Here is a 10,781-nt window from a genome sequence, read left to right on the forward strand (position 1 = left end):
ATTCAGGTATAGAATTGTAAACGTTTTAAGTTAGGATAGATGATAGAGAAATGTATCTAAATTGCCAAATATGATAAACTGGACATTATAGATGCATATCAGACCTTCTAATCTGCATAATTTTTATAATTGTGTTCAATTTATATCTGAGAGAAAAGAGCCTTTTTGTTGCGGCCCGCCCGCGGTCCACAACACAAACGGTTCACTGAGAATGGCAGTTCCCTGCAAAGAGAGGAATCTAGACGGGGCGGAAGAAACAATGGAGTCAAGACAAGACTCTGATCAAGACTCAATTTAATATTTCCAGACACTCAGTTTATAAAGGAAGGGGGAGGGAACCCAATTTCCCGCCAAGTAACTCAGGGTCCAGTAGCAGGACGAACACGTGTGTGACTCCAGGCAGCAGAGGCAGGTTCCAGCAGTGGGCGTGGCAGGACGAATGAGCCGGTAGCTCCACCCTTGAGCAGGCAGGTTCCAGGCTGGGGGAAGGGAGGCCACATTTCCCCCCATTAGATAACAAAACAAAAAATAAAAAAGGGGGTGGCCTGTGGCAGAAAAATTATCTATGTTCAATAGTTCTGCCTGAGTTCCTAGGGCTAAAGAAAAAAAACCTATTTCTGTGGGATTCCCTAACTATTCTAATGGTAAACTGTATCTGGCTGAGACTGTCTTAAAAGCACTGACTGAATAGCAGCACTGGGCTGTAGGCTCTGACTTTATAATGCTAATTAGTGCTGAATAGGTAGCTACCTGTTTGCCTTTTAAGTAGGGCGTTGGAACCCTGGCTGAGTTTAACTAAACAATTTTAGAATAACACTGAACTGATAATCCTCTGCAATTTTGGGGAACAGGGAGAAGGGGTTAAGACCAGCTCTTTAGTACAAGGCCAATTGGCTTTTTTATTTTTTTTGGGTGGGAGGCAGTGAAGGGCTTGCTCTTACAACAGCAAGGTCTCCAACCTCTCTCTTATGACAGCAAGGTCTCCAACCTCTCTCCCCCCTATTAATTAAGTTTAAATAGGCAATGCTTAACAGAGGTGATCAAATGATTTTCTCATCCGTAGATGAGTGGGCCTTTAACCTTGACTTGGGTGGACATTAGCCTGATTCCTCCCGTGAGCATTGTAACGACTCACATCTGTGGCTCTTGGTATCTTTTGGGGAGGGGAGGCAGAGCCTTAAGTATTTTTGGTTTTTAGCTGGAATCGGATACCAACCTCCTTCAAATCAGGTGTGTCGCACAGGGAACTCAGAAACGGTCAAACTGGACCTTCCCTCCGCAGTAATCTCCTGCGCCAAGCGGTACCCATACCGTATTCATATGATTATGAATCAGTAGCGCAATTCTGAGTTATTGCGACGTCTCTATATGAGACTTGTCAACCTCAGATTTAGCAAGGCCTAGACAAGAATTATGTCAGTATTAACACCATTAATTTTGGTTAAACTAGGAGCTGAAAGTCTTTCCTCTTCATCTCTGTTATTCCCAGTAGCCTGAGGAACTAAGGACACCTTGCAGTAACAGCAAGGGTGAAAAGCCAGAGGCCAGCTAAGGGACTAAGCCTATATCTATCAAAATAAGAACTAATCTTTGTAAATATATATGAAATTTCTACTTCCCTAGCTCTCCTGGTAAATCTAAATCTTATCTTAGACTGAAAAGCCACATGCTGGGATGTCCCTGGAAGGGAGATTAGCAGAACCACCTGTTTGCTCGTAGGGGCGGGGCGGAGAACCGGAGAATGGAGATCGACCTGCTTGAGAGAAGGAAGAATTCTAAACAATGAGAGTGTAGCAATGTAAATTTTCTGTTTGGAGAAGTCAAGGTACTTTATTTAGATGCAAATTGTAAAGCTAAAGTTAATCTCCGGCTTCTTGTAGGGGAATTGGCTCAGAGGAAACAGTGTTTTTTGAGAGCTTCCACTCCCAGCTCAAGAGGAATTTTAGTCTTTAGAATGATACTTACGAGGAGAGACAGAATCTGTGTCTACCTGACGAATTAATCTCTCTGGTAGCCACCATGCTTCATCTTCATCTCGTGAAAAAACACAAACCGAGCCTCTTCCCCAGATTAGAACTGGATCTGGACCCTTCCATTTATTAGTTAGGGCGTCCTTCCATTTTACCAATGCATAAGAATTAGAAGTAACTGGGTGCCAGTGGCGTTCCGCTGCAGACTGACCTTTAATGTCAGTTTGCAAAAAGTTTAGGACAAATAAGGTAAAGGCAAGATGAGCCTTTGGTGACCTTGGGGGATATGTTCTGAATTAACTTTGCTAGGTAATTTAGAATATAGGAATCTCTAATAATTGAACTGAATATTAGACCAGTATAAGATTGAGTTAGAATGGCTGGTCACACTGAAGAAGAGTGAAAAATCATTATGACTCTATTAAATGACTAATTTTACTAAGTTTGAATATACAGTCTCTGATGTACTATTGCCATAAAGTTAAAAGGCTAGAAGCTAGTCTAAACTGGAAAAATGACAAGCAAGGATGGATCTAAAACATGAATTTAATCTTTTAGTCCTTTTAATCAGGACACTGAGTTAACTTACCTGTCAGCTCAGCACACGAATTACCAATATGCTTCTGTAGAGTTCTGTGGAGAGAACCTGTTTTTCCCTTTCCTAATAAGGTAGCTGTTTTAGGATCAATCTATAAGCCAATAAGTAGATCCTTTTAAGATACTAAAAAGCATTTATTAAATTTGACATTTTAATCTCAAATTTTGAAAATAAAGGTATGATTTAAATAGTGTGCATGGAAATGCACTAAATAGTATATATGGGGATACAATTTCTCTCTTTTGTCTTTTAAGAGGTTAAAGTTTAAAATTTTACAATATCTAACCTTTTGAATTAATAACTTTTTGGACAAAACATTTTAAATATTTGGCTGTAAAGGGGCAGTGACTAATTGCACTTTCAATTATTTTTCTTAAGGCACGGTTGTAACTAGAAGGCTAGAAAAGTTATTAAGAGTCACACGTGCATAATTTATTTATCTATTAACTAGAAATATGTATAAGCAATTGTAAATTTGAGAATTAATAGTATCTGAGGGACGAACAATTTTAAGTAATTATGAGCTCAGAGATATAGCATTGACTATCAATATATAAATTAAGGTTTGATTGTTCAGCATTTTAAAACACCGTCTACAGCACACAACCAGATTATTTGTGCTGGAATAGGGGCAACTGTGTGTCTTAAGACTCTGCTCCACAGCAGCTAGTTGGGCCCACGTGGCCAACGATCGGCTGGGAGGATGAGAAAAATGACTTTACAATAATGTTTTTTCTGGCCAAAGAATTGTCTTGGGCACAACTAATTTTTAATTACCAATTAACAACAATTATAAAAGCATTCTTTATTTTTTGTAAAACCTTTTGTAGTAAGCTAAAACACTAAATAATAAAAGGATACTGTCTCTGAATCTTTTGGGTGAGAGCAAGGATTTAAGGTAAACTTCCCTTGAGAAGCATTAGTTAATAAAATACTTTTCACTTAGGAAACAATATATACTGAAAGATTAAAACTTTTGGCTTCTTGTAAAGAAGCAGAAACAATAAACATTTTTCTTACATAATGTAAAGCTATATTAGCCATACGTAGAGGCAAAATTTTCTAGTGATTACCAGTTTACTAGAAGCAAAAATCTTTGAATTTAAGCATTATTTTAAACATCTGAATAGATCTGTAACACTGTTAAAAAGAAATTTTCTTGAACACAGGGAAAAACTTTTTTAGGCATTGTTTGCAAAACAAAAGAAAAGGCCACAAGCCGCTCTGGGACTGCCCAGAGCCCTGTATTGACTCAAAGGTAAAATACTTTTTAATCTGAGCATCAATCTTAAATTTGCAATCAAACTGCAAGCTGCAGTCAATGGAACAATGGCAGTTTTAACCATAATTTTTAAGTTTTTGTGCAAGGTTAGGATAATACAACTTTGGGAAAGCAAAACCTATGTTTAAAACAATTTATCACTGTTAAAATCAATATTAGAAGCATTACTATCATATTACGAAGTTTGGATATCAATTAATACCTATGAATACCTATTAAAGCAAGCTTTAACGCTTTAATAACGAGGCATTGCTTTATATCTTATCTTAAATTTTACTATTTAGGATAGGAACCACATTAATCATTATCTAAACTAGAAATATCTTAAGAGACTCAGCCTCTGAAGCTTAATTTCAAACTTTAACTCGCTTCAGGGCCTCACCAACTTTCTCCCAGGTTCCACAATCTATCGTTTCTTCTTCTTTGAACCATGGACAACAGCTATCTATCTTATCTAAAAGATTTCTGACTTTGAACCCTTCCTTCTTCCACCTAAGCAGTTTTCTAAAAAACTGCGGCACACCGCCTGTCTCCGTATCTAGTTCCGATTTACGAACTGCTGACCCCAAGCAGAACCAGTGTTGGGTCAGCACTGGTTCAAACTTGATTCGTATCCTACCGCATCCTCAGCAACACTTTACAAAACTGAAATTTTTTAGGCTAGCGCTAGCATGTGTACCTGTCCGTTGCTCCGATGCTCCTCCGATACGAAGATTCTTTCCTTTCTTGTGGAGCTCCACACAGCATTCGTTTCTCTTAACATCCCTCTGCCATTCTTCAGGTCCCAGTTCTGGCGCCAACTGTTGCGGCCCGCCCGCGGTCCACAACACGAACGGTTCACTGAGAATGGCAGTTCCCTGCAAAGAGAGGAATCTAGACGGGGCGGAAGAAACAATGGAGTCAAGACAAGACTCTGATCAAGACTCAATTTAATATTTCCAGACACTCAGTTTATAAAGGAAGGGGGAGGGAACCCAATTTCCCGCCAAGTAACTCAGGGTCCAGTAGCAGGACGAACATGTGTGTGACTCCAGGCAGCAGAGGCAGGTTCCAGCAGTGGGCGTGGCAGGACGAATGAGCCGGTAGCTCCACCCTTGAGCAGGCAGGTTCCAGGCTGGGGGAAGGGAGGCCACACCTTTTAAACTGGACAAAAAGGCAGAAATGTAGTGGGTTTGATGTAATGCTGCTGGCATTATGTAAATTTGGGTTCCCAATATTGCAGGAGACTCTGCACATTTGTATGCAAGATACTGAAGGACAATGTGCCCAGTTGGTTTTGATTAGTAAATAAAGTTGCTGGCAGTCAGTGGCTGTGCGGGGCAGACAGAGGCAGGAATTTTAGGATTCCTAGGCAAATGACTGAGGAAGGAGGAAGGAAGGAGATCTACTATGCCTAGAAAAGGTGAGGGAGAGGAAAGGCCACTCTTGAGAAGATGGAGGACAGAGGACATAGCCACCATGTCGAGCAGGGAAGAGCAGCCCCAAGAGTGCTGCCCCACTGGGTCAAAGATGGAATATAGGATTTAGTGAGTAGTAAGTCAAGAATATCAGAGGGAGGTGGATGAGCCATGTGGAGGCTAGGAAGCGGTCCAGCCATTGAGTTGTTTAAGGCTTATCAAATATAAAGGCTAAATGTGTGTTTCTTTCATTCAGGAACCCAGAACATGGGGTGGGTAGTGAGGAACACACACCAACTGCAGGGAATAATTTGAGTTCTTAATTGGGAACTGCTTGCTCCAGGTGCTACTATGGAATGGAACCAGCCCTAGAGAAAGAAGTTTCTTGAAATCAATAAAGTTGAAAGGAGTTGGACATCAGACAGAAATGCAGAGGTTGCAATTTGCCCAGGTGGTTAATTTTTTGTCTTCATTTGGTCCAACATTTCTTTACTATTATCTTTTGGAATAATAATGTATATTCTGTGATGTTGCATGTATGTGACCTGTCTTTTGATTTTTATAGGTGATTACAGTTAAGAGATTCCATGAATCTCAGAAGAGACTTTGAACTTTGGACTATTAAACATTGTTGAGAGTGTGATAGACTGTGGAGACTTTTAAAGTTGCACAAAACATATTTTGCATTATGCTATGGCTAGTTATGGTCTCCAAACCTTATGCGTTTAAAAATGCTATGGAGGCCAGGGAGTGGAATGAAGTGGTTTGAATATGCTTGGCCTAAGGGAAGTGGCACTATTAGGAGGTGCGTCTTTGTTTGAATAGACGTGTCCTTGTTGGAGGAAGTGTGTCACTGTGTAGGTGGGCTTTGAGTACTCTTAGTGCTTAAGCTCCACCCAGTTCACAAGAAAGTCCTCTCTTGGCTGCCTTTGGATTAAGGTGTAGAATTCTAAGCTCCTCCAGCACCATGCTTGCCTTTCTTCCCACCATGATGACAGTGGACTGAACCTCTGAAATTGGAAGCCAGCCCCAATTAAATGTTTGCTTTTATAAGAGATGCCTTGGCCATGGAGTCTCTTCACAGTAGTAAAACCCATCTAAGACAGGGACTGTTTGAACAATTTTGAATGAAGACAGTAAATTGTGTACTTTGTTAATATTCAAATTTATTGTAATGACTGTATAGAATCCTGATGTGATTGTTTTGAATTAAGAAACATCATAAGTAAGAAGTCTCAGAATTATTATTTCTGTGAACAGAGAGGATGTACCGGTAGAGAAACACAAAGTTACAGCTTTCCATTTGCAGGAAAGCATTCTCCAGGAAGTAAAACACAGCCCTTCTCCCTCTTTAATGTAGGTGCTCTCCATTGTAAATCTCTCTCCTGGTGTCCCTTCTATGTTCTGGAACTCTGATTTTCTCTTTTCATTCTCTCAGGACAATTTTTCCTGATCTTATTAAGCCATATTTGAACATGTTCTTCTAATTATGACCCCCAAAAAAACCCCAATCAATTTACATACTGGGAATATTCCAAACTTCCTGGCTTGTCATGCTGTCCATCCTGAAGAATAATTCCTGGAAACTTGAGTTGAACACAGGGCTCTGTGTATATCTGTGGATTTACATCTTCCACCAACTCTGGGGTGTTTCTAACCATCTTTTCTTCAAATACCTTCTCAACTCTTTCTAACTTCAGATTCTGTGGACAGAAACAATTGGTGTGTTAGTCTTCATGACAATGGTCCACACAGTTGGATGTTTTTAATGCTCTGTGAGCTTCAGGGTTTCATTGGTATTTTCTTCAATTTAACTGATTTGTTTTTCTGCCTAGCAAGTTTGGCATTGGACTGTTCCAAATACTTATTTTAAATTTAATTAGTGCAGTCTTATATATGTTGTTGATTCCTTCTGTGATAGTTAATGAATTCACTTAATCTTAAAAATGACTATATTGATGTCTATTTATAGTTAGACTAGCCCTCAGAATCTCAGGCAGGGATACTCCATCTTGCAGTAAGACTTCTCCTTCCCTGTTTGACATGACAGACTACAGAAAGAGGAGCTCTGCTTCCCACACTTGGACAGTGAGTGATGATATCTGAAGAATCCTTATAAAGGCATGGAAGGACTGCCAAGAAAAACAATTTTCATGGGGTTGGAGAGATGTCTTAGTAGTTAAGAGCATTGACTGTTCTTCCAGAGAACCCAAGTTCATTTCCCAAATGGTGACTCATGTTGATGCATAGAAATTTATGCAGGAAAAACTGATACATACAAAATAAATAAACAACTAAAGTATTATTTCAAATTACAGCAACAAAAGCTTCCCTATGCTGTGATGTAGTGGTTTGAACAGGGTTTGCTCCCTATTGATTCATATGTTCGAAGGCTTGGGCATTTGGAGTGGCACTATTAAGAGGTATGTCCTTGATGGAGGAAGTGTGTCACTGTGGGGTTGGGCTTTGAGGTCTCCAACTGTGCTCAGGCCACATACAATGTGGAAGAGAGTCTCCTTCTGGCTGCCTTTGAATGAAGAGTCTAGAACTCTCAGTTCTTCCAGTACCATGTCTGCATGGATGTTGCCATGCTCCCACCATTAGGAGAAGGACTGAACCTCTGAAACAGTTAGCCACTCCAGTTAAATGTTGTCCTTTACAGGAGTTGCCTTGGTCATGTTGTCTCTTCACAGCAATGAATCCCTAACTAAGACAGTGGACAATAGCAATAAAGGGAATTATCATTGCTCAAAGTGCTTTCCTTAAAAGGAATATCAAAATAACGTACCCTGTAAAGTCTGAGGAACATTTTAGAAGGGAGTGCATGAAGAATGTCAGAGCTGACAGCTAGAAGCTTGAGAAATGGATCTGTGGTTAAGAGAACTTTCTGTCCTTCCAGAGGACTCAGGTTTGGTTCGCTGTATGACCTGGCTGAAGGGAGAATTTTGGTTTCTTTAAAAAAACACAGGGTCCTTTCAGCAAAATCTTGCTGGTATATGCAATAGTGTCTGGGTTTGGTGGCTGAAAAAACACAGGAACATTGTAAGAATATAGTCTCATTTTAATCCCAGGTATGAGAAGGCGCTACATCAGATTGTCCATATGAGCTGAGTATGATTAATTTTGTGCTGTATCAGAAGCATGGCTTGTCAGTTGCAGCTATTTCTGTGGTCTTATGACATTTGGGACCTTGGAACTCTTCAGAGGATGTATAAATGCTAGGACTGTGAGAGGCAAGACCACTGTTGGTTGGTGTTGATCATTGTTGGTAGTTTCTGTTGGCTGTGGTTTATGAAGTAATCTTGCCCAAAGAAGAAACAACAACAACAATAATGGTGACAACAACAACAACAACAGCAACAGGAAATTAGATATCCTGAAAGCAAAAATCAAACTTGCACCAAGGAACTCAATGCCACTATTCACCAGGAAGTAGTCTAACAATAATATCATCTCCTTTCCCCTCTCTCCTTTTTTCTCTCTCTTAGATAGTATTAGGGGGTAAAAGGGTTTGAAGAAAGGGGGTGAAGAGTGGAAGAAAGAAGAACCCACACAAAGTAGCTAAAAGTCTTACTACAACTTGTGCACAATGTGAGGTGGGGCAGAATGGGAAATTTTATTTTAGAGGCTGGATAGGAAATGGCAAGGGACAAAGGGATGGATATTATTTTTCAAGATGCCAGCAGATTTATTGTGGCTTCTTTTGCTTGGATATCCCCCACTTTGCTGCCAGAGGGAGCTTTCTGTTTTAGTGTTTGTGTGTTTGTTTTTCTTCTCCCTGTATTCCATTTCATAAGAAGTGTGGAGAATGGTTGTAAGGTGAGAAAGATTATGGGTGGAGGTAGAAGTCCATGGGAGACAAGGATACCAGAGAAGGAAAAACAAAACGTCTCAGATGTAGTGACAGAGGAAGAAAATGGGAGTTTTCCCCAAGAGGAAAGGTGGAATGAAACTGTCATGGAAGCAGATTGTGGTCCTCTCCAGTGTTGTGCGCTTGCAGTGAGGGATGAGGAGCTTGGTGGGTGTCTGCACAGGACACAAGATCAGAGAAAAGATGGAACAGACAGTTTTGAAAGAAAGGATTAATCTCAAACCAATTGATTCCTAAATAGCAGCTATGCTGTCTGTCCCATACCTGATCAGGCATCGTGGCTCCTCTCCTCCACCTCTTCTGGCATGGTTCCTGTCCTCCACCTCTTCTGGCATGGCAGATCTCCTCCACCTCTTCTGGCATGGCTGAACTCTGCTCCTTCCCTCTTTCTTCTTGGCAGGAAAATCCTAAAAGTCCCCCCTCTCTCTGCTCTGCCCAGCCATTGACTGTGGGCATCTTTACTTACCAAGGAGAACCACTTGGGGGCAGCCACGAAAACTCTTGACCAAACTCAATGCACTAAAGAGTGCATTTTATACAGGACTTTTAATATGAAGTTTCCTTCCTCCCCATCCCCCCACCCCCCCATTTCATATATAGGCTAACTTATAATTGGATTTTTAAAACCTTCAGGTTGGATTTTAAAGTTAGCGTGGATGTGGAGGAAGGGAGGGTCAGCCTGGCGATACAGAAGGGACTCATGTGAGCATTGTGGCAGAAACTAAAACCACATGCTGGTCGCCTTGTCCTTTCCAGATAGCATTCAGGGAGAGTGACTAAGTGCTTCAGGAGCAGTTGCAGGAAGCATGTGTCAAAGCTCACATACATTCTAAACATCGCTCAGGCCTCATGGTTATTTTCTGTGTTTCCTTCTCTTGCTCTCCATGATCTGAGGATATTGTTTCTCCCGCACTGGTCAGTTTCTTCTAAAGAGGCTCCTGTGTGATTTCAGTTGTATAGCAGGACTTTCTGACCCAGAAGCAGTACAAATGATGACACAAAGGCATTTGGGTATTTTAAAGCTTAAGCCTATAGCTGGGCAGATTCCCAACCAACTTTCTAGTTCATCCCGATTAGTCCTGGCATTACCTTCCATGTGTGGCCAGCTCTGCATCTCTGCTCACGTTCAGGTCCGTCTTTCATCTCCGAGTCCCCAGGCATTTTTGGCGCTTTTACTTTCTTTTTCCAGAGTCCCTCCCCAGGAAGTTCTGTCTTCAACTTCCTGCCCAGCTCCTGTGTGGGTGGGAGGCAGAAATCAGAGTGTCTAAGGACCTTGCACAGTCATCAGTGTTCCAATGTCTAGCTGCACAGCTAAGCTGAGAATTCCCCAGGATGCCTGGCACTTTAGGGATTATGTAAGGATGCCTCTGAAACAGACTCCTGTCCATTATATTCTCCTAGTCAGACTGGGTAAACCTCTGTGGGACACTTGTTTCAGTCCCTAAAATGTAGCATTATAAAAAATTAGCAGTGCTTAAATGTATCTGTATGCAGTTGTGGGGCTGTGTGTTCACAGCTACACCACCATGAGGAGGTCAGAAGACAACTGGCTTGAGTCAATTTTCTCTCTCTCCTGCACAGAGATCCCTGGGGCTATAGCTCCTCAGGCAAGGTGGCAGCTGCCTCCATCCACTGAGCCATCACTTCACCGGCTCCCACTCTT

The 10,781-nt window shown here is 41.2% G+C and overlaps 1 protein-coding gene across 7 annotated transcripts; it reads right to left on the minus strand.

Annotated features, from left to right (window-relative positions):
* Positions 1–17: 17 nt before the first annotated feature.
* LOC147001444 (uncharacterized) lies at positions 18–10,506 on the minus strand. 7 transcript variants are annotated; one of them, XM_085829744.1, is made up of 6 exons: positions 10,208–10,506; positions 9,945–10,087; positions 9,383–9,525; positions 6,772–6,950; positions 4,530–4,707; positions 18–1,753 (listed from the first exon to the last, which is right to left on the minus strand). In XM_085829744.1, the coding sequence occupies exons 3-6, from the start codon at positions 9,479–9,481 to the stop codon at positions 1,502–1,504; spliced, it is 708 nt and encodes a 235-aa protein (XP_085685870.1). In that variant the 5' UTR covers positions 9,482–9,525; positions 9,945–10,087; positions 10,208–10,506; the 3' UTR covers positions 18–1,501. The 7 variants fall into 7 exon arrangements, 4 of the variants coding, with proteins under 4 accessions (XP_085685870.1, XP_085685868.1, XP_085685869.1 ...); XM_085829742.1 differs by lacking the exon at positions 9,945–10,087 and having other exon boundaries at positions 10,208–10,502; XM_085829743.1 differs by lacking the exons at positions 9,945–10,087; positions 10,208–10,506 and having other exon boundaries at positions 6,772–6,833; positions 6,924–6,950; positions 9,383–9,934.
* Between the last annotated feature and the right edge of the window lie 275 nt (positions 10,507–10,781).

This window comes from Mus caroli, unplaced genomic scaffold (assembly GCF_978045245.1).
Source record: "Mus caroli unplaced genomic scaffold, Mus_caroli_1 scaffold_13, whole genome shotgun sequence".
Classification (NCBI taxonomy): Eukaryota; Metazoa; Chordata; class Mammalia; order Rodentia; family Muridae; genus Mus; species Mus caroli.